Source organism: Perca flavescens, chromosome 13 (genome assembly GCF_004354835.1).
Source record: "Perca flavescens isolate YP-PL-M2 chromosome 13, PFLA_1.0, whole genome shotgun sequence".
In the NCBI taxonomy this organism is placed as follows: domain Eukaryota; kingdom Metazoa; phylum Chordata; class Actinopteri; order Perciformes; family Percidae; genus Perca; species Perca flavescens.
Window position 1 is genome coordinate 1,455,836 of NC_041343.1, and position 27,384 is coordinate 1,483,219.

The following is a 27,384-nucleotide window of genomic DNA, read 5'->3' on the forward strand; positions in this document are numbered from 1 at the left end:
TATTGCAAAGGTTTTAATGTAATTAAGTCACAGAGAAGGTACATAAAAGAAGAGTAATTAATCACATGGGGAGCTTACAGAGGAAAACACCAGTTTCCCCCAGCATCTCCCAAAGAACTCAGAGAACATAGTGTGAATATATACTTGTTACAGAACAAAGAAATCTGCGCTCATTGGAAAGCTGCCAAATTAATATTTTTACAAACCAATGAAAAGGTTGTTCAACAATTTCCAGTAGCCAATAGCAAGCTTATAAATGTCTCTATATATTTAACTTGTCCTTCAATAGTCATTCAAACATATTGTGTCCTCTTCTTTCAAAGACAAACTGTCAGAACTTCATTCAGTTTAACATACACATTTTATAGTCTCAAGCCTCTCTACAGCTCATAAATCAGTGAACAAGAAAAGCCCTTTACATAGTTAATCTGACTACATCTCAATGTCATAGCTCATACAACAGTGAGACAATTTCGAACAGATGCATTCAGAGAAATGTTCAAATGATTAACACATAGTCAAAGGAACATGTTTTCCTTAACAGTCCCAGTTAGAGAGTAACGTTAAATGCCTTTGTAATTGTCACAGGTGTGGGGTGTGACTTCCAATAAAAGTTTAATATATTTTTCTACTTCGGAGTTGTGCTGACCCAAACAAAATGCAGACAGAGATTGCAATTTAAAACAACTTAATTTATTATAACTAAAATACAAGCAAACTAATTGAATACAGATTAAAGGTCTGATAAAAGATTTAAGCAGTCCTCACACAACGCAGTCCTAATTGATAATTTTAATCTTTTCTGGGAGAGTGCATCATTTTTTAACAGTGATGGTATTCACCCCAGTCCATAGGGTACCCGTGCCCTAGCTGCAAAGATACTTCATGCTATCTCCACCACATGACAAATCACTCCTGTAGCACACCTGGACACACCACTGGTCACTGAATGTAACTCTTCTTCACTGCCACAGATACTCTCCATCTCGCTCACTAGCTCCTCCTACAGGCGTATGAAGCCGACTCTTTCCAGTGCTGTTTCACATAGTTCTGATATTCCTGTAATCATAACACATAGGTTAGTCAACCCAAACACGTGCATCCCCCATAGAAATATTAATAATATTGTAAGGATTATAGCGAGTGTATCTACCTCAGCCCCCCAAACATGCACTTTAAATTGTACTCTTCAATGTGAGATCTTTGTCCAGTAAGACTTTTATTTTAAATTATTTTATTTCATCTGCAAACTTAGATTTTATGTTTTGACTGAATCTTGGTTGCAAACCAATGATTATTGTCAGCTTGTGAACTACATCTTCCAAATTATGATTGTTTTAATCAACCCAGGGCCAGCAGTCGTTGTGGTGGCCTTGTGAATGTGCCCTGTGATGAATTCTCCTCGTTTGAATTTCTCACTTTTAAACTCAGCAGCCTCCATCCCATCATATTTGCAGTCATTTATTGCCCCCTAAAACCAACTGGCAGTTTTTTAAGAGAACTACCAGAATTGTTATCCTCTCATGTTTTAAATTATGACAAGTTGTTCTCTGTGGGGATTTTAACATCCATGTTGATGATTCCACTAATGTCCATGCTTCTGATTTTTTAAACATCACCACCTCTTTTAACTTTACGTATGTGTGTGGACAAACACATAACCGTGTTCATACATTGGACCTTGTATTTACCCTGGCTTCTTGGACCTTCTGTGGACCTATTGGACATGACTGTATCGGATCACACGTATATAGTTTTTACCTGTGAATCACCTGTAATCAAAACTGTCTTTTCCCGCTTCTCGTGTACTCGCATCCTTAATGAGCAAAGCGTCTCAAAGTTCACTGTGTGCACTGTTTTAGTTAAAGCCAACATTTGTCTGATAACTCTCACACCAATGATCTGGTCAATCATTTTAATTCTTCTGCTTTTCGTAATTAAACAATATGGATCCTCTCAAGGTTAGATCTAAATCCTCAGAAAGAAAGCAACATTGGATGAATGACAATATCCGCACTTGAGAGAATGTCTGAAAGCTGAGCGCAGATGGAAAAAAGTCTAGTCTCCAAGTATATTATGATATTATGAAGGAGCAATTATTCCTTTACAACAATATGGTAAAGGATGCGAGGAAACAATATTTTTGAGAACTAATTTCTGCCAATAAACATAATCCTTGATTGACTGTCAATCAGCTGGTAAATCCAGCCCCTCCTTGTGCCCCAGTTGAAAGTGATGAGTGTGAAATATTTTCATCTTATTTTACTGACAAAGTGGAGTCAATTAAAGTGTCTATTACCCCCGATCCCTCATATCATGATGTCCTTCACTCGCATCAACACAGTTTTAATCAGTTTTATCCTATTACCATGGCTGAACATTTACAAACGGTATCACATATGTGTCTTCAAGCCCACTTGATGTGATACCCACAAAGTTTTTACTAAAAGTAATGGAATCTGCCGTGCCTTGTTTGCTTCAGTTCCTTGTCAAATGGTTGTGTCCCTGATTATTTTAAAACTTCTTGTGTAAACCCAATGCTAAAAAAGCCTATTTATTTATATTAAAAATAAAATAGTATCCAAGCAGCTTCTCTCAGCACTAGAAAACAACAAGATATTTGAAGAGTTACAATCTGGTTTTCCAAAGCATCACAGCACTGAGACTGCCTTGCTTAAGGTCACTAACAACCTTTTAAATTTTGCTGATGATGGCATGTGCTCTATCCTTGTACTCCTGGACCTTTACCACGATCAATCACAGCATCCTGTTGGACTGTTAGACTGAGGCATTGGGTGGGGATATCTGGTACAGCTTTGGAATAGTTCTTTTCTTAATGGTTAAATAGGTTCTATGTCTCTGTGGATAACTATGTCTCTACATTTTCTGCTGATGGTGTACCGCAGGGGTCAGTTTTGGGACAAATTTTCTTTTCTTTATACATGGGCACATTATTCATAGACATGGTGTCTGTTTTCATTTGTATGCTATTGATATGCAGATATACCTCCCGGTTTGACACACAGACCCTGGAACAGAGATCCTTGTCATAAGGTCCCAGCAAATAATGCCTTCAGGTGGTCCCCTATTGGACAAAATTGAACCTGTTGCAAGGAATCTTGGCGTTTTGTTTGACAGTAACTTGAGTTTTGAGCGGTATACCACACAACTGGCGCAATCATGTTTTTATCATCTTAGAAACATTTCAAAAATACCATCCATGTTAACTTTCAAAGACACAGAGACTATTTTACATGCTTTATCTCATCATGCCTTATTGCAACTGTCTTTTTACTTGTTTGAATCAGAAATCTGTAAATCAACTCCAGAATGTGCAAAACTCAGCTGCCAGGCTTTTAACCAGAACCAAAGGACGGGATCACATCACTCCTGTTTTAGCCTCTGGACCCCTCTCCCTGCCAGTATGTTTTAGAATAGATTTTAAGATTTTACTGATCACTTTTAACAGTCCCGTGGCATGAAAATTTCACTTTATGAGGTTTTTTAACATTAATATGCGTTCCCCCAGCCTGCCTATGGTCCCCCAGTGGCTAGAAATGGCGATAGGTCTAAACCGAGCTCTGGGTATCCTGCTCTGCCTTTGAGAAAATTAAAGCTCAGATGGGCCGATCTGGAATCTTGCTCCTTATGAGGTCATAAGGAGAGAGACATCATGGCTTTCAAACGAGCAAAGTAGCAGTTGGTCAAGGCCACACCCCCACCCTCCACCTTTCCCACCCCTCTCTCCTCCTCAATAGCTACAGACACAGAAATGGCACACACTAAGCAAAGCTCATTGTGGGACTGGCTCTAGTGGCTGTGATTCTGCACCAAGGCTGAATTTCGGGAAAGAGACTTCAGATACAGTATTAGGAGACCACAAAGGTCTATATAAAAGCATCCAAAGAGCACCATGTTGTGGGAACTTTAGACTCTTCACGGCCTCGCACCTACGTATATTTCTGACCTCCTGGTACCGTACATGCCGGTACGTACTTTGAGATCCTCGGGCAGAGGTCTTTTGTCTGTTCCAGAGAGCTGGCTGAAAACTAAAGGGGACAGAGCGTTCTAAGTCAAGGCACCGAGGCTCTGGAACGACCTACGAGAGGATATTAGGTCAGCTGAGTCAGTGATCTCCTTTAAGTCCCTTCTTAAAACATACTTTTATCGGAGAGCCTTTTCTAATTTTATTTGAGGTTGAACCTCCTAGAACTGCCTTTTATTTTTTTTAAACTGTTCTTTTTTTCTCACTGTACAGGTATTTATTCATCAAATAGTTTTTATTTGTTGTTTAAAAAACCTGATGTTTTTATGCCTGGCTTGTTTTGTTTGTTTTGTGGAGCACCTTTGTAACTTGGAGTTTGAAAAGTGCTCTATAAACAATAATAATAATAATAATAATAATAATAATACATTATTATTATTATTATTATTATTATTATTATTATTATTATTATTATTATTATTATTACTATTATTATTGTATTGTGTTTTCTGTTTTTGTAATTCTTAAAATCCATTGGTGTTCCACTGGTATTGCTCCACTACCCGTGGGTCGGGTCGGGCAGAGAATCTAAACTTTACCCCCTCTCTCTCCCCTTTCTCACCTAGCTGTCCTGTCAAAAATTAAAGGCAGAAAAGCCCAAAAAAATAATCTTTAAATGCCTACATTTGTAAGGTAGCATAGCTATCAAAATATTTAATTTTGAATCCACAAATGACAGAATTCTTCTCCTATGTTCTGTCTCCCTTGTTCTTTCTGCTTCCCCTCTTATTGTCTCTTTCAACCCTCCCAGCGTCAGGGAGGCACTCAAAGCAGTGGTGCAGTCCCATCAGAGTACAACGCCACAGCGCTGATGGAGCACCTGAGGGAGAAGGAGGAGCGGATCCTGGCTCTGGAGGCCGACATGACCAAATGGGAGCAGAAGTATTTGGAGGAGAGCGTGATGAGGCAATTTGCCCTGGACGCCGCTGCCTCTGTTGCCACTCAGAGGTACATGTGCATGACAGTTATTGAAATTCTATTCAGATCAATCTGCTCAATTTCATTGGCATTAATTGATTCAATTAAGGAGATTACAAACACTATATATCACAAACAGTATACAGTTGGATTCTTCATAGATCTTAAAAAAGCCTTCAACACAATCAATCATAAAATAATAACCAATAAACTGGAACGGTCTGGGATCAGGGAGTTAGTATTGCACTGGGTGAAAACTTACAAGAGACAATTTGTGAAGTTGGGGGACTATTTATCATCATGCTTGGACATTGCCTGTGGCGTCCCCCAGGGGTCAGTATTGGGTCCACAATTGTTTCTTCTTTAATAAATGATATTTGAAAGGTTTTAAAACTATTAAAATAAGTATTATTTGCAGATGATAAATAGTTTTTATTCTAGGGGAAATTCAAAGGAGCTACTGGATACTATTACTTCAGAAATGTGCAAATTAAAAAGGCGGTTTAACAGAAACAAATTATCTTTAAACTTAACCAAAACTAAAATCATGTTATTTGGTAACTGTAAAAATAGTCCTCAAGTAGAGATACAGGTAGATGGTGTCGACTAGAGCTCTGTGTGGGACTTCTTTCTTAATCCCACTCCTGCCCACTCCGACTCTGCAGTGTGTGTGTTCTGCTCCCGCCCGTTCCTGCAGCTTGTGTGTCCGGTCCCGCCTGTACCGCAAACATTAGATTGATTGTCGATAGATTGGAGATTGATTTTGTGTCTACTCCCCTCCCACAGGTAAAATAGTTATTTTACTGTGTAGTAATAAACAGGGTGCGATTTTTCCAAGGGGGATGCGTGGGATTCCCCCCTTATTGGTCTATATATCCCTGCCTCTGCTGACTTATTTTTATTCCCGGTGGAGACAAAATGTAGCCTATCCCCCCCTCAAAGTGATCAATGCTACTTCACCAATAGAATATAAATGATATACCTAAAATAGAAGTAAAGTTAAACTAAGTAAAGCGCTGTAAAGTGAACACATTGCTAGTTGTATTTAGTTGCTGCAAGAGCTCCGGGATGCCGACTACCAGCGGCAGTTGTTTAGCCGCAAATAGGTGACTGTGAACCGGCTACAGACACCGCTAGATGACGGTCCTTTCAGGGGCCATGGAAGTTGAGTTTAGCCAGAAAATGTGAGCGTAATGCGGCGAGTCAAGTTTAGGCTAGTACTAGTAGTACTAGTACTAGTGGTAAGTTTAGGAAAAAGATCGTGGTTAAAACACTCCTGTGGAACGAACAAGTGTTTCCTGGGTGAAAGTATTTTGTTTTTGTTGCGAAGTGAACTCCAACTTAAAAGCGCTGTGTTTTATGTTGACACCACGTAGTGCTATTTCATTTTGAGATTATTTTCCATTGGATATTGATGTTCATAAATAAGTGTTTTGGCATGGCTGCCAAGTGACACTATATCCATGGTGGTATTGAAAGGGGGATTTAATTCTTGCATGCTTTGTTTTGTCTGCTTTTTTCACAGATCGCACCCTGGTAATAAATATGCATACCTGTCAGTAATAAGCAGCAAAATTACATTCTTGTGCATAATTACATTCATACAAGTGCAATGATTAGTTATTCTAGTGCAATAAGGGCAAAGTGAATTCTATTCATTTGTTTATTTCACTTATTTGAGAATGTGTTGTTGGCTGTGGTTTGTTTTGCTAAGGCTGTTTTATTTCGTTTCATTTTCCTGTCTTTTAACACAGATTTCATGTTAGTCCCTGTTGATTGTATCCCTCTGGTCGCCGTACTAGTAAAGGGGTGGGGTGCAGTGCCCAGGGAAATAAGTAAGAGAGAGGGAGTAGAGGAGTGTTAAGAAAGTGTTTGGCTGGTGTTTAACTGGATGCACTGTGTGCGTTGCTGATTTTCTTATGAAACCTAGCTAGCAAACCTAACGGTCGGTTACAGCACTGATCAGGAGCAGCGTTCCTGAATCCTGGGACCCACTGTCTACTTTTGGACCGCCCGCTCCCAGCTGCAGTCCCACATTAAAACCGCCTGCTCCCGCGAGAATCCCAATGCAGTCCACTAGTGTGGACATTGAAAGAGTTAATGAAAATAAGTTTCTTGGTGTAATAATAGATGACAAAATAAGTTGGATAATCTTGCATAAAACATGTTCACAGTAAACTTTCAAGAAGCATTTTAGTACTGAGTAAGACAAAACATGTTTTGGACAACAAATTACTCTACATTCTTTACTGATATTACCATATTAAAATACTGTACGAAAGTTTAGGGTAATACTATCATTACTATCTATATTGCAAAAAAGATCCATAAGGATAGATCCATAATACCGTTTACAGAGAACACACAAGTTCACTATTCTTAAAGTTGAAAACATTCAAATTCAGTGATCTGGTTCATTTTCAAATTGCACGAATAATGTATAAATCAATAAACAACCTACTCCATGGCAATATTCAAAAATATTTTTTAAAAACATCTGTATCTGTTAAAAACTTTGTTTAGAATCGCTAAGACAATGTCCAAGCATGACTCAGTATAAAAAAACGTACAAAACTATGGTTTTCACAAGGTACAGGGAGGAAGGAGTGTTTTGATCAGGTGTCTCACAGATTTTTAAATTTTTTATTTGCATTATTTATTTCTATGGTGAATATATACATTTGTAAATATGTATGTTTTCTTTTTTGCAGTGTTTGCATATATACATATGTAGCAAATTGTAAAGAATGTGTTAAAGATAGGATATTATATAAATATGAAGCCATTCACAATGATTATTGTTATAGTAGGGGAAAAGGGGTGGGTAAGCTTTTGTTTCTTCCTATTCCTTTTCGGACAAGGTAAATTAATATTGTGTTTTTGTTATTTTAGCCTTTATTGTGTTTTTTTCGATGTTCGAAATGAAGCATTTATTCATTCTCTGAGCCATTGTTTCAGACACTGATGCCTCTCATATGAGGGTCAAGATTCATGTATTGTTATTCTACAACATAGGGTTGCACAACAGAATGAAAGTTGTTTGCTAGCTGTTAAGCTAGATGAGAAAAAAAACAAGACAAAACAATTTTAAATGGTGGTATAAATATGGTAATGAAAATGTTGAGGAGTCTTATGAACTGTGGAAAGAAAGGTGTGTTGCAACTATACAGAGTGTTATTATGGCTTAAAGGGGTGATAGAATGATTATATAGGGTATTTTACACTGTTTTACACCTTAAGGTCTCCTAACTTTGGTTGGGCTGACAATAGCCCGAATGCTATTTTATTAAGCCCTTAACTACCCTGTGAATATGGCTCTATTTGGAACAACAGCTTTTCTTCCAAATATGGTATGCTCATGAATATTTAGAATGAGCTGCACGCTGATTGGTTTGAGCAAACTACATAGAAACACATGGGAGACTCGACAGCAGGTCTCATATTTCAGACACTGCAAAGTTATACATTGTTTGTCAGGCTATTTTGTTATTAAATTAACTTTTTTAAGCAAGAAATCAACTATATAAAGCTCAAATATGGGCTGTTTTACGAAAATTGATGGCTAATTGCAAATTTGGTAAGACTGTGTGTCGGAGTTCAGCGGCCGGTGCTGCCTGTGTTGCTGCCTCGCCGCCCGGCCTGCCTTCCTTCACAGACCACGGCCTGCTATGAGGTACTTGGAGCTCCGTCATGGCTGGCAGCCCTCAGCACTCCCTACCCGCGCAAAGTCACCGTTTGTCGGACTATATCACTTCTGAGAATTTTTTAAGCGAGAAATCAACTATATAAAGCTCAAATATGGGCCGTTTTACGAAAATGTAAATATGGCTAATTGCAAATTTGGCAAGACTGTGTGTTGGAGTTCAGCGGCCGGTGCTTAGTGATGGTCAAATGAAGCTTTGCGAACCAGTGTCTTTATTTTCTGAGCTCACTAGATGGCGCTCTCTGTTCAAAGAAAAAGGTGAAATGAATGGCAATTCAATGGGTTTTCAAACCCTTTGTTGAACCGAGAGCACCATCTAGTGAGCTCAGAAAGTAAAGACACTGGTTCGCGAAGCTTCATTTGACCATCACTACCGGTGCTGCCTGTGTTGCTGCCTCACCGCCCGGCCTGCCTTCCTTCACAGACCGCAGCCTGCTATGAGGTACTTGGAGCTCCGTCACGGCTGGCAGCCCACAGCACTCCATACCCGTGCTAAGTCACAGTTTTTGGGGCTAATGGCCTACCAAACGCCGCTGCCCTGACAGAGCTCCAGGGCCTGCAGCTCCCCTCTTCCAGCTACCTAGCTAAATGGCCCGTGTGTGAGAGTGAGAGCGCGGTCAGCGAGCTTGTTACACCAGCAATCTCTTACCACGTTTGGTAGTCCATTAGCCCAAAAAAGGGTGACTTTGCGCGGGTATGGAGTGCTGTGGGCTGCCAGCCGTAACGGAGCTCAATCGAGCTCACAGCAGGCCGGGGTCTGTGAAGGAAGGCAGGCCAGACGGCGAGGCTAACAACACAGGCAGCACCGGCCACTGAACTCCGACACACAGTCGGACAAAATTTGCAATTAGTCATCCATTTTCGTAAAGTGGCCCATATTTGAGCTTTACATAGTTGATTTCTCGCATAAAAAAGTTTCAGAAGTGAATTTTGTAATGGAATAGCAGAGATCTGCGCAACCTAGATTCAGAAGACTACCTGATCTCAGGTCAGTTGTGTAGCCTATGTAAATGTTGGGGCGTGACTGTTCTCTTAATACACCCATGGGCATGACAAAGGTCCAGGTTTTGAAATGCTTACGTAAGCAACTAGCTTTGTTGAGATTCGCCCGTTTTCAGCGGCAGTTTCAAATATGAGATTTTCATAGTAAAGGGGTGTCAATGGGATTTTGAGCTTCTATGTATGTCCTATTTACCCACCGAACTGTCGTTATTCAATTATGACAGGGTAAAATCGGTTTTGCATTCTATCACCCCTTTAATAAATTATAACCAATATACAGCATTTGAATATGTACTTTTAAATATGTACATTTATTGCACATTTCATTAACAGAAGGAAGTGCACATCTTCTAGGTGAGAGAAGACTGTCTGCAGTACAAGGTTTTTTAGAAAGTGACCATTATATTCTTCACTGAGAGTCTCTGGACATGGAAACATGACTGACTATAATAGTACTATTGAAGGGAGAGGGGGCTATGTACAAAGGGTTATGTTGGTGCTATGTAGAAAGTGTCATGTTTACCTAACAAGTGTTCGGTATTATTCTATGTTGTTAAGTGTTAGGGTTAGACCTCTGTGGGCTGCCGGGGGCAACTTGCCTGGGGCGTCTTGGACCCCATTCATACCTGCTTGCTTGTTAAGGCTGGGTAAGGGTTAGGGAGTGTGCTGCATAGGCTTCTTTTATCATATCATGATTATATCATGTTGTTCAGGTCATGAAAATATTGTGCTAAGAGATGCATTTTTCTACTGAATTGCATGAAAATGCAAGTAATACAATAGGATGACATCAATTGACAGTGTGAAACATTTTATGATTGCAAAGTAAACCCGTTTTTTACCCAGATGGTTGTAGCAATGCAAAATCCAAGAAGAAATACATAATTCGTGGGGAACTCTAATCTCTGTTTTTTGTTTTTGACATCCAGTCAAAATCTACAGCCATGTCCTGTTTTTATTTCACTATCGTCACCCTCTTGGCTCCCGCCATTTCTAAATTCTTTGTGAGTCTGATCCAATCTGTACAGTAACCTTCATTATTAATTTCTCACACTGTAGTACACAATGTACTAAGTAACACATACTGGTTACAAGTGCCTACCACCTCGTGATCCTTCGAGGAACTGAATTTGTTGTTGAATTTTGTTTCCACTAATTTAAATGGTAACTACTGTTTTTTTCAACCTATTTTCCTATGTTTTTTGTCTAAGTGACTGATGGGAACAACAATATTTGACAGCGGCGAAACAAGCTTTATGGCAAGTTAATAGGGCAATTGTCCAGCTTGTATTTACCTTCACAAAAGTGCTCGTTTTGCCACTGACAGGCTCAGATTAATATTCTAAGTGTCTGACAACATTATGGAAAGGATCCCTTCAGAAATAGACCTTTAAAACCTCTTTGAGACCTTTCTGTTTAACCAGAAACAGCTCTGAAGTCTCTAGTGTAAACCCACCAGACTCCATGTAAATAAACAGTAATTTTAGCATCGTAAAATACACTTCATTCAAAGTTGACATAAACAAAATAAAACTATGAAAAGCCGTTTTGGGTCGTCTTTCCAATTTTTCAACCATCACAACTCTAGTTTTGGTTGAAATTAACACATAGTTTACAGATTTACATGTGAAAATGTTTTGGCTCTATACACACTAAAAGTATTGCTTTGTTAAATGGAGTCTGGTGGGTTTAGCGAATGCAATTTTGCAGATGTTTTTATGTTTAAAAAAGGATCTTACTCTTTAACAGAAAAGTCAACCTCCTTAGAAATCCTTTCCATAATGTTGTCAGACACTTAGAATATTAATCTGAGCCTGTCAGTGGCAAAACAAGCACTTTTGTGAAGGTAAATGCAAGCTGGACAATTGCCCTATTAACTCCCATTGTAGCTTGTTTTGCCGCTGCCAACTGCAGCGATCTTGCTTAATACTGGACCAATTTCAAATTCATTGTTGTGCCCAACTTAGACACAAAAACATAGGAAAATAGGGTCTAGGTTGAAAAAAAACGGTAGAGTTTTTAGATCAGCCTACTGCGTAGTATTAACAATTTCTATGCAGGATTAATTTTTCAGCATGAAATTAAATAAATCAGAAATGAATTATAGTTATTAATCATATCCACATATATGCATAGCATCAGGCTATCAGTCATTTAATAAAATGAAACCTTACCCACAACTTTAATTTAACCACAATTAAATTAATGTCAATGAATACCTGCTAATTATAAAACACAAATGTAAATCATTTACAACTATATTAGCCTACTGACCAACTTTAAATAATTTACATACAATTAACACCATAATAATATAAATATTTTTTTGCAACATTACTGCAACTAAACAAACAAAATAAATCAAAATAAGCAACCACGTTGCCACAAAACTATTTTACATCATCGCCATTTCACATTAATATTAACGTATGATAAACAAGCGCATAGGGTCATTAAACATTAAACAAAACGCAGTTAACTTCACACCGCTCTCTTAAACTAATAGTTTTTATCATTTGCGCTTCAGAACCACCAGAAACAAAACACATAAGTCATAGTGTCTCTATGGTGATGGTTTGACTCGCCCCCCTATGATGTAGCCACGCCCCCTTTTTTATAACTTATGACCCGTTTCATGTAGACGCTTGTGTGAGGTATCATTGAACTCAGCAGAGAGTTCCTTATTCATTGGTCATGGTTTGGCCCGCCCCCTATGCTTAAGCTACGCCCCCTTTCATAACTGGTGTCCCGTTTAAGGTAGAGTCTTGTGTGAGGTTTCATTGAACTCCGCAGTGAGTTCCCTTTTCATTGGTGACGATTTGCAGTGTCTGAGTCGCAAATGCATGGTCGCAAGGAGCGGCGTCCACCAGTAACCCTGACGCGCGCAGAGGCGCGAGGGCCCGTCCAATGCTGCTTGCAGCTTTAATTATTATTATTATTATAACAAGATGCATTTTCAACTCAGACATGCTGCCGCTAGCTCGCCCTGCTAGCTGCCTGCTGCATCATCTATTGTGTGTGACATTGATCTAGCGTTGGTGAGTAGGAGTCTTGGCTGTGGCGATCTGTTACTGGTTCGGCCGACAACAATCCAACAAGCGCCCGCTGGTCTGGTGGATGTCCTCCAGAGGACCAGTCATGCCTTCGCAGCGAAAAACTGTAGTTTATTTCCCCCTCAAAAATAGGTAATTGAGCACTGTAGTGGTTATGACCATATCGGTGACTATGTAACTACATGGAAACGGCCATATGTCTGTGGCTTGCACAGTGATAGCAGAGAAGGCTAGCTGTAGTCTCACGCTGAAGTCCCATGGGAATTCAGTTGTAGCAGGAAAAGGTAAACAGTAGTGTGCAGATCGGAGCGTAGTGTGTGAAGAGTGAAGATCGGAGGTGTTCACAAGGGAAGAAACTTGGAGTAAGAATAACTGTCCTCTGGAGGACATAGCCAGAACAGTGGGTGCTCGATGGATTGTTGTCGGCCGCGGCAGGTGACGAAGGCGGGGAGAAGCAAGGATGCCAGGCGGGCTTGCTAGCCCAGCTAAGGGAACTATCACACAGACCGCCAAGCCTCCTACTCACCAACGCCAGATCGATCACACACAAAATGGATGTGCTACAACTACACACGGAACTGCTGCGTGTTGATTATCACCGAAGCCTGGCTGACGGCCAGACGGCAGCTAGCAGGGCGAGCTAGCTACTGGCAGGATGTCTTGTTGTCACGTAAGGGCCCTGTTCATGTTGTACAGACATTTGAATTGTATTTTGTGTCTGTTAAGAGGCACAAGGGCACTCTTAGATTATGTCCCCACAACTGCCGTTTTAGCTAAGTTGGAGCTCTGCATGTAGCTGCAGCAGCTCCGTGTTACTAGCACCAATTCGGCTCGTTTTTTTTCTTCTACCTTTAACTGCGCTTGTTAAATTGGCGTCTTCTCCACATGGATGTAGCAGAAGCAAAGTATTAACAAGTATTAACAAATACTAATAATAACAAAGTATAACATTACTAATAATGAGTAAACATTATAAATCATCATTTCATTGTAAAATACTGTAAACTAAAGTTTAATTAACTATCAATTTATAATTTATTAGTGATGATTATCATAAAGTGTTAGCATCCAGTCTTGTGCCAACGCTCTGACATGCAAAAACCCTAACGTTCCTGTTTATGTCCTGATAACCGTTTTCTAAACAGTTATTTATTTTAGGGAAACTCACAAACAACAAGAATCAGTCTCTCATTAATTGATTTGCACTGCGCCGATGGCTTGCATAGGAAAAAGTTAAACACAATTGAACTCTTACAGACGAGCACAACCGCAACCGTTTTAAGAGATTGCGCCTGCTTGTAGCTCCACCTGTCAAATTGCCCGTGCCCCCCTACCTGCCACTCGCCTCTCATTGAAAATTAATTACCAGGCACATCAATCGCTTCCCTCTGAAAAGACCTTAATGGAGGCTCGTCCTGTTTTGCAGGGATACATCTGCAGCAGTGATAAGCCATTCTCCCAGCAGCAGCTACGACACATCAGTGGAGGCTCGAATTCAGAAGGAAGAAGAGGAGATTCTTATGGCCAATCGGCGCTGTCTGGACATGGAAAGCAGGTAAAGCACTTTCCACATACATGCAGCCTCCCTGAGACCTGGGCATATTAATATAAATGCATGGAGTCAAATAACAGCTTGGTAAATATTACTTTAACCTGGGAAGGTTATCATGTGAGATATAAATATATATTTTTTTTTTCAGTGATTTGTTTTCAGAAAACACGTGTGTGTGTGTGTGTGTGTGTGTGCGTGCGTGCGTGCGTCTGTGTGTGTGTGGATGTGTGTGTGCATGATCAATCTGGGACAAAGAAGGATGGATGGGTGGGTGTGATGGTGATGGGCTTGAGGGGAATCAGTGGAGAGAAAAAAAATTAATAGAAAATATATATATATGTACATCAAAAATAGTAATAACACTAAATAGGAGTCAGGAGGAGCGCCACCCCATCCACTGGCAGTGAAGTAGGTTGGTCCGGCTGGGTCTACTGGATTATTATTATTTATTTTTCCCTGCTGATCCAAATGAAGTTTAATTTGACTTTATTTGTTTTTTTGTTCTTTTTTGTCATAAAAAAATAAAATGATATATATATTATTATATATATATATATATATATATATATATATATATATATATATGTGTGTGTTTATATATATTTACAGTACAGGCCAACAGTTTGGACACACCTTCTCATTCAATGCGTTTTCTTTATTTTCATGACTATTTACATTGTAGATTCTCACTGAAGGCATCACAACTATGAATGAACACATATGGAATTATGTACTTAACAAAAAAGTGTGAAATAACTGAAAACATGTCTTATATTTTAGATTCCTCAAAGTAGCCACCCTTTGCTCTGATTACTGCTTTGCACACTCTTGGCAGTTCCCAGAGATGCTTAGCACTTGTTGCCCCTTTTGCCTTCACTCTGCGGTCCAGCTAACCCCAAACCATCTTGATTGGGTTCAGGTCCGGTGACTGTGGAGGCCAGGTCATTTATTTATTTATTTTTATTTAAGGACAATGCACATTTAATGAACATGTACAGCAGTACACGTAAAACTGCCAGATTATAGCCCAAAGGCTAATTTCCATCTGTAGTCCCATTTGGAAGATATAAATTACAATAACAGGACATAAGATAAACACTATTAACATCTGCTATCTAAAACAGGATGAAAAAAACAAAACCAAATTGAAAAAAATTATTAATAAATGTTAAAACAGAGGCTCAACATACATATGTTTCACTAAACTAATACGGTACAACATACGAGTAGGGGTGACCCATACGTGGTTAGTTTTAAGACAAAATATATACAGTAATAACATTTGTTATTGTTATAGGAAAAAAAAAAAAAAAAAAAAAAGACAATTTATTAGTAAGTGTTAAGACAAAGACGCAATTCACCAGCACACTCCCTGGGCTAATACGGTACAACATGCAGTCAAAGGTGATTTCACATTTGGTTAGCTCTGAGCCACTCCTTTACTCTTAAAGGTGGCCAAAGTGGGACATTCCCTTATAGTTGGGGGTAGTGTGTTCCACAATGCACTACCTTTAATAGATAGTGCATTATGGCTAAAAGAAGTTTTTCTAAAAGGAAGCTCACAGTCCCTGTTTACAACAGCTCTAGTAATCCGAGTCTGTCTGTATTTAATAAATTCTTGCAATGGCGGTTGTGCCAAGCCATGCAGAAAATTTACAAAAATTGTCAAAAGTTAGCAAGTTATATTTCTCTAAGATTTTGCAATGATGGTAAGAAAAAGGTTTTTTATCTAGAGTTTTGAGTGCCTTTTTGTACAAAAGCTCAGCTGGTTTTAGGATAGTAGAACCCGACATAGACCAGCTGTCATCTGGCGCATCACTCCATCACTCTCCTTCTTTGTCAAATAGCCCTTACACAGCCTGGAGGTGTGTTTGGGGTCATTGTCCTGTTGAAAAATAAATGATGGTCCAACTAAACGCAAACCGGATGGGATGGCATGTCGCTGCAGGATGCTGTGGTAGCCATGCTGGTTCAGTATGCCTTCAATTTTGAATAAAAAGTGTCACCAGCAAAGCACCCCCACACAATCACACCTCCTCCTCCATGCTTCACGTTGGGAACCAGGCATGTAGAATCAATCCGTTCACCTTTTCTGCGTCGCAGAAAGACACAGCGGTTGGAACCAAAGATCTCAAATTTGGACTCATCAGACCAAAGCACAGATTTCCACTGGTCTAATGTCCATTCCTTGTGTTTCTTGGCCCAAACAAATCTCTTCTGCTTGTTGCCTCTCCTTAGCAGTGGTTTCCTAGCAGCTATTTGACCATAAAGGCCTGATTTGCGCAGTCTCCTCTTAAGAGTTGTTCTAGAGATGTGTCTGCTGCTAGAACTCTGTGTGGCATTCATCTGGTCTCTAATCTGAGCTGCTGTTAACTTGTGATTTCTGAGGCTGGTGACTCGGATGAACTTATCCTCAGCAGCAGAGTTGACTCTTGGTCTTCCTTTCCTGGTGCAGTCCTCATGTGAGCCAGTTTCGTTTTAGTGCTTGATGGTTTTTGCGACAGCACTTGGGGACACATTCAAAGTTTTCGCAATTTTCTGGACTGACTGACCTTCATTTGTTAAAGTAATGATGGCCACTCGTTTCTCTTTACTTGGCTGATTGGTTTTTGCCATAATATGTTATAAACAGTTGTCCAATAGGGCTGTCGGCTGTGTATCAACCTGACTTCTGCACAACACAACTGATGGTCCCAACCCCATTAATAAGGGAAGAAATTCCACTAATTAACCCTGATAAGGCACACCTGTGAAGTGAAAACCATTTCAGGTGACTACCTCATGAAGCTCATTGAGAGAACACCAAGGGTTTGCAGCGCTATCACAAAAGCAAAGGGTGGCTACTTTGAGGAATCTAAAATATAAGACATGTTTTCAGTTATTTCATACTTTTTTGTTAAATACATAATTCCATAGGTGTTCATTCATAGTTTGGATGCCTTCAGTGAGAATCTACAATGTAAATAGTCATGAAAATAAAGGAAATGCATTGAATGAGAAGGTGTGTCCAAACTTTTGGCCTGTACTGTATATATATTATTTTTGTCTTCTTTTTTTACTCTCCTCTGACTGATTGGTCCAACTTTAAGTCGCCCCCAGACCATAACAGAAGGGAGCCAGCCCATTGTGGACAAGATGCCGTTAAAAAAAAAAAACGGCTCCCAGACCATAAGGAGGGGGCTTGTTTAATTGGGATTTGCCAGCCAGATGCCGTTTTTCTGTTGCTTAAAAGGTGTCCCAGACTTCCTTTCCCATGCTGCCCTCCCCTGAGCTTCCTTTCCCATGCTGCCCTCCACTGAGTGATCTCCGAGTCCCCTGATAGGGGCTCCTTAGGCCAGGGACAGCACAGGGCAAGACTTGAACGCCCCTCCGTCCTATTAACAATTAAAACCATCTTTAGCTGAGAACGAGGGAAGAAAAGATAAGTAAATTCTGAAGTAAAACATTGATACAATAAAAAAAATGTATGTGGGTTGTTGGTGTTTATGTAGAGTATAGTGGCTGTATTACAGGAAAGGAATTATTGGTCCAGTTGATTAATGATATTTCTACTAGTAAGCAGAGTGAGTGAGATCATGGTATGTGACAGCCCAGGAAGAAGGATAGTGACTGTGATTTCCTTTCAGAAGTATTTAATGAGAGTGCAGTGCCAGGTGGCGTGAACTAATTATCCGGGCTATTTGCATAATAATAATAATGCAAGGTTATAATCGTTAATGAAAACAAACAAAATAATGAAAACTAGGTGGAAAAAACATTGTAGTTAACTGAAATAAAAAAAAACGAGGCATTACAAAAAAACGATAACTAAACTAAAACTTTAATGTCTGTTTGCAAAACTAACTAAAATAAAATAAAATTATCGAGTAAATTTTCTTAGTTTTCGTCTTTGTCAATGTCTTTCACCGAGCAAATAACGTTCAGACATTTTTGACATTTCCAACCATAGACATGTTTTATTCAGTCTATGCCGTAGACAAATAATTTCCGACTGGGAACCCAGAAATTCCGACATTCCATGTCAAATTGAACACAACACGTCCGTACCCCTCGCTCATGCCCCTCGCCTGGCATCATAGCGATACCGAAATCGGAAAAAAACGGCAGAGTCCTATTTGAGGAGGTGTTAAGAAATATCTAAAAGACGTGTTCGTTCTGATTTCTGGAGGAAGGAGGACAGGCTGGGGTCGAATTGAAAGTTAAGCAAAAGGTTTAATGAAACTGCATGAAAACGACAAGACAAAACACACTCAAACATAAAACATAAAACACTGCAGCTGACAGCGGACTGATCTCATGCTTCTCCTTGCGGAGTTACAGAAGAACAGTCATGTGACATTACAAACAATACGCTGTAAACAGCGGACTTCAACGTGCTTCCCCTGTCGGGGTCACAGATTGAAGTTATATTATATTCCTGTGGAATTGTGGGTGTTTCCCTGAATGGAAACTGTCCCGGGTTAAAGACACACCTCTGATTTTAGGTTTACTCCAGGTCACAGACAAAGGTCGTTTCACATGGTAGTGCCAATTCTGTTCAAGTTTACAGAGTTTGCATTTCCTTTGTTCTAATCACGTCTGGCCCTGCAGGGAGTGGCTCCCCAAAACCAGAAACAATAGTTACCTTTCCTGTGGGGACAATGAGTCTTCTTCATATGCTAAATGTCAGACATGACCTGATTAATTCTTTAGAAGCTAGGTTTTAGGTGAGGCAGTCAAATGCTGATTAGTGTAGTTACTTGATTAAATTTAGCTGCAGGCCCCATTAAACATTGTTTTCCAAACATAGCCTGGCTTTAACTTTTTTAAACCTCAACAGAGGCTAACTTAGCTTACCTTAACAAGCAGTGACAAGGCAAGGAGAACGCAAAGCCCCCTTCCCCTGAAACAGAAGCTAACCCCGGGCCGGTACACGGCATGGATGTATGGGGCCAGGGCCAGGCAGCATGACGGAGACAACCGCAGGACAGAGAACACTACAGGCGGCGGGCTTTCACCGGCGACCCGACAGCTGCTGGTTAGTAAATACGAATGGACACTAAAAGCTTGAGGAAGCGTGCCGTGGGTTAATATGTGTGTTGATTCCTAGGATGTCTAGCTGTGTGAGTCGACTGACTTCAAAAAAGTTTGCAACTTTACTCGAACCAAAGTTCAAAACACCTGTTGATGTATGTCTTCTTTAGTCTGTTGGCTATTTAGGTTTTTTCCTGGAACACGTTACTAACACATTTTGCACTTACTGGAGCATCTTGTGTAGACTGTTTACATTTTGTGGTCATCATCATATGTACATTTTATGTACTGGTGTTATTGGTGAATACTAAAATATTATTACACAATACTTTTTTCTGACCTTTTTGAATCTTGCCCCCGACAAATAACCCATATTACAAAAAAAGACTAAAACTAAGATTAAAACTAAGACTAAAACTAATGAAAACTAAACTAAAACTAAGCATTTAAAAAAAAAAAAAAAAAATAAACTAAACTAGCAAACCCGCTTTAAAAACTAATTAAAACTAAACTGAATTTGAAAACAAAAAGTCAAAACGAAATAAAAATAAAAACTAATGAAAAATGCAAAACTATAATAACATTGGTGCAATGTGAACAGATTTCTGATGAAAATCCAATTTTAAACATTGTTTGCCCAGTTAAGTGAATTATGTTAAGTATTTTATATTGTATAAATTGTAAGTTGGCATTTTTAGTCATAAAGTAGATATTTTTGCAAATTTGGATACAGAGGTTGGCATCAGGATTAATTGTAAGGTCTAGTTCCCATATTTTTATGGATGAGGTCAGATTGTGAAATTATCCTGTAGATTTTTGAGAGGACTTTTTTGAGGAGGTGTTAATAAAATCTGAAGATAAGGGCGGAAGATCAAGGAAGATCAAACAGTTCTGACACATTAAAGATGCAGTAGGTAAGTCTTATAAAACTAACTTTCTGTCACATTTGCTGAAACTGACCCTATGTTCCAGTAGAACTACATGAATTATGTAATTTAAAAAAAATCCAGCTCCTCTGGCACCACCTACAGCCTGTACCGCGATTGGCAAAATTCCACCGCTCCGGGTTGATTTTCTCCAATCAGGGCCACAGGGTGGGTCTATCTGCCTGTCAATCACTGCTCAGGCATGTACACGCATATATAGCGTTCTCCCCTCCCCTCTCCCCACGCACAAGCTGCAGAAAAGTTTCTCAAAACTCTGGTGGTGAAGTGGCTTTTCAGAGGTGGCGTGAGCTCCGGGATTTTAAAGATCTGAAGAACGATGCAGACGTAGCCACATTTCTTCTCAACAGGTAACATAATTACCATGAATGATTTATCTTTCACTTGGTTATTAGTAGTCAAAAGTCCACAAAGCTACGTTGGTGAGGATGATAGTAACGTTTGCACAGTGGTCGGTCTGATATGATGCTGAAATGCCTAACGCTAGCCTGTTAGTTAGCATCGTTTTACTGTTGGTGAGTAAAGTTAACATTGTGTTAGTGTTTAGTTAATGAAAATGTTGTCTGTCTGACATGCCGGCATTTCTGTCAAACTCCCTTGAGTGGGAGGGGCTTAGGAGACGGTTTGGGCTGCAGCAGAAAGGGGGGAGGGACTGAGAAGTAGTCGATGTTCAAATTTGTTAGCAAAGTCCTGGCTCTTCACAATCTTACCATTAAAGCCTAGCAGCTTTAATGCCTAAATATGTGATATGGCCTGTGCACAAAAGAATATGTGGTGTTTGGGCTGCCACATCCTAGCTATTGTTATGTAATTGAAGAACCGAAGATTTTTTTCCAGTTAATGGAGTAATCTGAGATATTCGAGAATGAGTCAATGAGTGTAATGGTTTCTTGCTGTGATGTTTGAGTGTTTTGAAGAAACAGCAATATAGCATCGGCATAAAGACTGATTTCATTATGTGTGTTGGATGTTTGGAAACCTGTTATATAGATATTGTGGCTGTGTTCATGTGTGCTGGAAATATTGAATTTTGATTTATTTCAATTATCAATTTGTTGAACAGCGGAACCAGAATGGACCAGAAGTGTTTATAGAACTCAGCAGGGAAGCCATCAGGACCTGGTGTTTTATTATTGAGCATAACATGCAGTGGATAGTTTGTCTAATAGGAAGCTTTTATTTGCCACTGTTGCACTAAATGCTTGCTCTTGGGGGAGTTACTGGAATTGTTGGGTATTTGTGTGTATAGAGAGTGGTCTAGACCTACTCTAATCTGTAAAGTGTCTTGTTATGATTTGATACTATAAATAAAATAAAGTTGAAATTGAATTGAATTATTGGTGAATCCAGTATATTGATTTCTTCTTTATTGAGCTGTGGTAATTCAATGCTGTTTAAAAAATGAATTGATGTCCTCTTACTTGGGTCTTTTTCTGATGAGTATAAATTAGTAAAAAAAATAATAAAAACAAATAAAAATCTCTGAAGATTGTGTTTCTCTTCTGGTGAATTTGTGGGCTTCCCTGCTGAGTCTTTAATAATGGAGATAGTTGATTTTTCTTTATTTCTTTGAATTTGATTTGCCAAGTATTTACCAGATTACTAAAGTAACTAGTGCAGTGCCCGTTCAAAATGTGCCTGTTTGGAACGGGACGATTGCTTGGCCTGTGGTATTGCTGCTTGTAGAATTCATCAAAATCAAATTGTACCACAAAATTACTTACAGAAGGACCCCAAACCACTTCATATGCAAATCCCCTGTATAGCCTACTATTAATTACTGATTTACCTGACAGAGAACGTTGCAGATTCAGATTGTAATCACAAAATATCACAATGACAATGTGGAGTAATCAGACATTAGCCTCATGGACTCATGGCAGTGCGTTACCCACCTGGCCTGTTATGAGAGCTAATCAGCACATATCTGCGTTAATCAACCACCAGAACTGGACTATGTGTGCGTAGAGAGAGAGAGAGAGAGAGGGAGAGGGCGTTGTCTCGTGTTGGTTTGTTAACGAATTTAACATTTCCACAGAGGTGTTAATTTCCATACAGGTTTAGTTTAGGCTTGACAGTTAATGGTGAAGTAGGGGATTTGATTCACGGGGTATTTTGGCTAATGTTATTAGTTAGCAGTATACTTAATTAACCCGGGGTGAGTCTGATGAAAAGTGCTGTGTCTGCCCAGTTCAGCTTTGAGATTTTCTCGCATTGCACAGCGCTGTGAAGGAATAATCTCCGAGATAACTTTATATTCTGCCTCTGGTTAGAAGTGGTGAATGTAGGCTACAGCTCACAGCAACTTAATACTATATAGTGTCTGGCTTTTGTTTGATATTTAGTGTTGGCAAAGTAGTTCTACTTTGCACATTTTTGTGGGTCTGAGGTGTTTTTCACATTTTAGCTGCCAAAGCTCCGCGGCTTTCTTCACCCCTCTCTGTGTCTGCTCCTGCCCTGTGCTCAGATCAGTGTTGCAGCGTGAGAGGGGGAGTGGCCACCGGCTAGAGCGGCAAAAGCCAATGTGTGCTTCTTTTACGATTTATATATTTTATGATATCTTTTGCATTTCTAATCCAAACAACGTCAAACTTGGCACTGCACTTACTTGTGCCCATAGCAAGACACCTGTCGGTTTGAGAGATATGCGCATAACACACACACAGACAGACGTACCTGCAATTTATAGATAGATGAATAGGTAATGGCTTGATGATAACATGTATATCTGGGTAATGGTAATATGGTGATATTAATATTGTAATAACATAAATATTATGGGGTAAAATATGTTGATGTTGTATTTTATATATATATATATATATATATATATATATATATATATATATATATATATATATATATATATATATATATATATATATATATATATATATATCAGCGTAATACCTTCCAAATTAGATAAAACCTTGGCATTTAAAATTGGTAATTACCATATTATAGTGCTGAAATTCATCCAATCCTTATGTTCCAATCTTTTCCCTTTTGTTTCAAGGAAATATTGTACATATGATTTAATCTTGTGACTTCTTACCTAAAACACTTCTGGTAGTTTATGTGTAATAACTGTGGATCTGTGCTGCAAAATGCAAAACTACCTGTTTCTATTTTATTTCTTGGAATAGATCACCATGAAATAAAATAGAAAAGAAAAGTGCTTGATAAAATAAAGGTATTATTATGCCTTTATTTTATCAAGCACTTTTCTTCTTTTTCATTACAATCAATTAAAGACAATAAGCAAACAGTTGTAAATTAAATTAGTAAATGTAAAGAAGCTAACATTAGCTAATTGGTAGGCTTATTGTCCAATTTTGCTTTCAATGTATGATGTTTATGGATGTTGTGTATCTTTGAGAATGACTAGCACTATGAGAGTCAGTCAGCTCTTACGGTGTGTTCGTGAATATGATAACTGTTACTGTCTGTAAATATTGTAAATAAAATCTTTATAGAGAGTTTGAGAGTTGGCCATTGCTAGCTGGAGATGCTATACACTCTACTAGCCTAAAGTCAACCAGAAGCCTATCCAGCCTATCCATGCACCTCTGGATGTTGTGTTTATTTTAAACGCAATATGTAATTTTCTGCCGCTCAATCAAAACAATGGACATGGACTTTTGTTGACGTAGTGAAATAGCGTGGGATTATGGGAGTTGTAGTTTTCATTGTTTAACACAATTGCTGATTAATGGGTTTATCCATAACAGTTTTATCCATGTTAAGTTTAGTAACATTTATTCATGTCATTCTGTTAAAATAGCTGCAGTTTCCTCCACATAATTACATTTTATTGATTCAATTTGTATTGGTAGTTGACCAGTTAGCGAGCATGCAAGTTAACATTAGCCAGCAGCTAAAACCACAATATCACAATATATTTCATGTCAGCATCACTTTTTTGGATGTTTTCAGTTTGGGGGGGAAAGGGGTTTGTTGTAACGTTACTTTACACCGCTGAGAGACTTCGCAGCTGGGGCTGGCTGCCAAGTATCTTCGGGGCTGGCCGAGCCTCGGCCCTGGAGATACTTGACACCCGAGGATACGTTGATCGTTACATCCACGGGATGGCTGGCGGGTGTTTTTCTTAATGTCAAACAGTTTTATGTCCATATTTGTTTCTGTGTTTATTGTTTGTTTATTTCATATTAATGTGTAATATATTTATGCAAGCACCAACAACCAAGGCATATTCCTTACAAGTGTTACTTACTTGGCAATAAAGTATTTTCTGATTCTGATTTGACTACCTGAGTGACTTCCACCAGGGAAATTGGACAATGCACCAAATTAACTGAAGTAGCTCTTAGGCTTCATTCTGGTCCTCTCTCTTGTTCTGCCTAATCCAGGATAAAGAATCTCCATGCCCAGATCATAGAGAAAGATGCTATGATCAAGGTGCTTCACCAGCGCTCCAGGAAGGAGCCCATCAAGCCTGATGCGCCATCTGCTATGAGGCCCTCCAAGTCACTTATGTCTATTTCCAACACTGGCTCCAGCGGTTCAGGACTACTCTCTCACAGCCTGGGCCTCAGTAGCTCACCCATCACCGAAGAACGCAAAGACACCAGTTGGAAGGGCAGCCTGGGTAAGAACTTACAGTCCTTACAGAGTATTTAGCATGTGTGATACTTTGAAGAACAACAGCTGTAAGAAATGCTCCTACACCTTGACTAAAAGATTAAACATTGTCTGGTTCCACCTAGGTGAGAACTGTGGATAAGCAATCACTTTTAGCTACAGTGCTACTGTGTTTGCCAGTAATGATTGCTCTCTTCTCATCCTCCAGGGGTTCTGCTGGGTTCTGAATTTCTCAGGACAGAGTCAATCTCATCATCCCCCTCACCGGTGCTTCCTTCCACCCCAATGACCACAGGCCACTCAAAGACAGGCAGCAGGGACAGCTGCACACAGACTGAGAAGGGACAGAGTCAGGACACCAGCAAGCCCAGCACTCCAGCGCTGCAGAGCATGACGCTGCCAGCTCGCCTGTCCAGCCCCAGCCCAGTCTACATTCCGGACCGCATAGCAGGTCAACTCACACTCACTGTAATGAGCTGGAATATGTCTGAAGGCTCTGATCACACCCACAATATGGCTCAGTTGGAGGGTAGTATCTAGTAGCAGTCGGGCAAAAACTGTTTACCCCAAAGTGTTGTTTGTGTCTCACAAGAGTCTTTGACCACCTCCAATGTAAGTTTAGCAGTTGATCCCAATGCTAAATAGCATCAACTAACTAATTTTCAGTATCAATCAATGGGTTGACTATTTTCTCAATTAATCGTGTAGTCACTAAAATGTCAGTGAAAATGTCCACTATTCAAATGTCATGTTTGACATTTGACATCATAAGATTGTGGTGGAACCAGATCAGGAACCAGGTCTTTGCTTAAGTCAAAGTTTAGGAGCATCTCTTTCACACATAAAGACCCAGAGGTCCACAATGTTTAACTGGTTATGGTGTAATAAATCAGGACAAACACATTAGAATTAAGCCCAAACAACATGTATCATCATTGACATAAATGTGACACTTTATTGTGATATAAATTGTAGGTCATATGGTCCCGGCCTAACACCTAAGATCTCCAAGGACATTTTTCCTGTGCTGTATAACAGATACAGGTCAACCTACATTTAGAGGTTTACAAGACTTTTATGTTTTTGTCATCTCTGTGCAGATGTGCCAATTTTTCACAGCAGCACCCTGGAGCGGCGGCTCCCCGTCCAGTCCCACCCACAGCAACAGGCCCCTCCTCCAGCCCAACCAACCCAACAGGACGTGGACAACGACATGGTGGAGATCCTCATCTGACCCTGTGACCTCTGGAAAAAACATCATTCAAACAAGTGATAGGAGGGCAGCTCCATCAGACAAACAGTGACAATTATCCAGGCTAATCCTCAACCTGCAGTCTGTGTGACCCACACTAAGAGACATATTCATACACTTATGTTTACATGTGCATTCACTTTAAGTCTATCGTGGAGTTTTTACACATTTCCTTCATTCCTTCCAGTAATGGAATGGAGGAAATGTGTTAACATCATCTAAGGAAACCCCAGAAACCAGAAGCAAAAAGCAGAGGTCTCATCTCAGCTTTGGCAGTTTCCTAAATGCATTTGTTAATATGAAGTGGAGCTTTAAGATTTTAAAGTTCATTGTCTCATATTTATTTTTTTGATGCAACTTTTGGCGCTTTTTCGTTCACAGTGATGGTTAAATGGAAGTTATTAATCATGAGGTTAGACATCATTTTTTTTTAAATCTCTATGTATGCTCATAAAAGTTGACAGTTAACACTGAGATAGAAGTGGGCAAACCTTAAAGCTAAAATCGTCCTGTTGAAATTCAATACATGGAGCATACATATCACACACATATAGTTTTATTTTCAACTTTTTAAGTTGAGGTGAAGGATTTCTCTTTTTGTCACTGTTGTATGACAGCTTTGTTTAAATGCACTACTTTTTGTCCGGGAGGGGGCACATTAGTTACTGCAGCACCAATGGCATAACAGCACATTTGGGAATGTTTGCGAAGCTCAGCATTTGCCTTTTTCTTCCTTTCCTACGTTCAAGCAAATAATTAATGATGAAAAACACCAAGGGTCTCATTTATAAACGTGGCGTAAGCACAAAACATGGCTGAAATAGTTGTGATTTATAAAAAACAAGCTTGACAGGAGAATGTCAACGCAAACTCTGACCCATGCGTACGCACATTTTGGAGATAAAATAGTGATTGGTGATGCAGATGGTGAGGTGGTGAACTGAAGTCAGACTGCAGAAAGTAAATGTGGTAATAACGATTACTCGTAATATTTTCAAGTATTGATGCCTCACGCACATTTTTTCACTCCATATCATTAGGGTTGGGTATCGTTTGGTTTTTTTTCGATTCCGGTGCTAAATCGATACTTTTAAAACGGTGCCGGTGCCTAAACGGTTCCTGAACCGGTACTTTTCAATAAAGTAAAAAAAAAAAAAAAAAAAAAAAAGAACAAGAAAAAAAATAAGGCTAGTAAACAACAGTCAGTGACTTGTTTATTGCTAAGGCCATGGTCAAAATTAAAGATTTAATAATAACGTAATAACTATAACAATAACAATAACTTATTTCACCAGTAAAT

The 27,384-nt window shown here is 39.3% G+C and overlaps 1 protein-coding gene across 4 annotated transcripts in view; it reads left to right on the forward strand.

The window, feature by feature from the left end:
* The window catches only part of amot (angiomotin), a 138,700-nt gene extending 111,686 nt beyond the window's left edge, over positions 1–27,014 (forward strand). For all 4 annotated transcript variants that reach the window (XM_028595382.1, XM_028595381.1, XM_028595383.1 and 1 more), the window contains 5 exons: positions 4,797–4,993; positions 14,148–14,276; positions 24,601–24,839; positions 25,041–25,283; positions 25,933–27,014. In XM_028595382.1, coding sequence (XP_028451183.1) covers positions 4,797–4,993; positions 14,148–14,276; positions 24,601–24,839; positions 25,041–25,283; positions 25,933–26,066 — 942 coding nt within the window. In that variant the 3' untranslated portion in view covers positions 26,067–27,014. The remainder of the gene's footprint in view (positions 1–4,796; positions 4,994–14,147; positions 14,277–24,600; positions 24,840–25,040; positions 25,284–25,932) is intronic.
* The last annotated feature ends 370 nt before the right edge of the window (positions 27,015–27,384 follow it).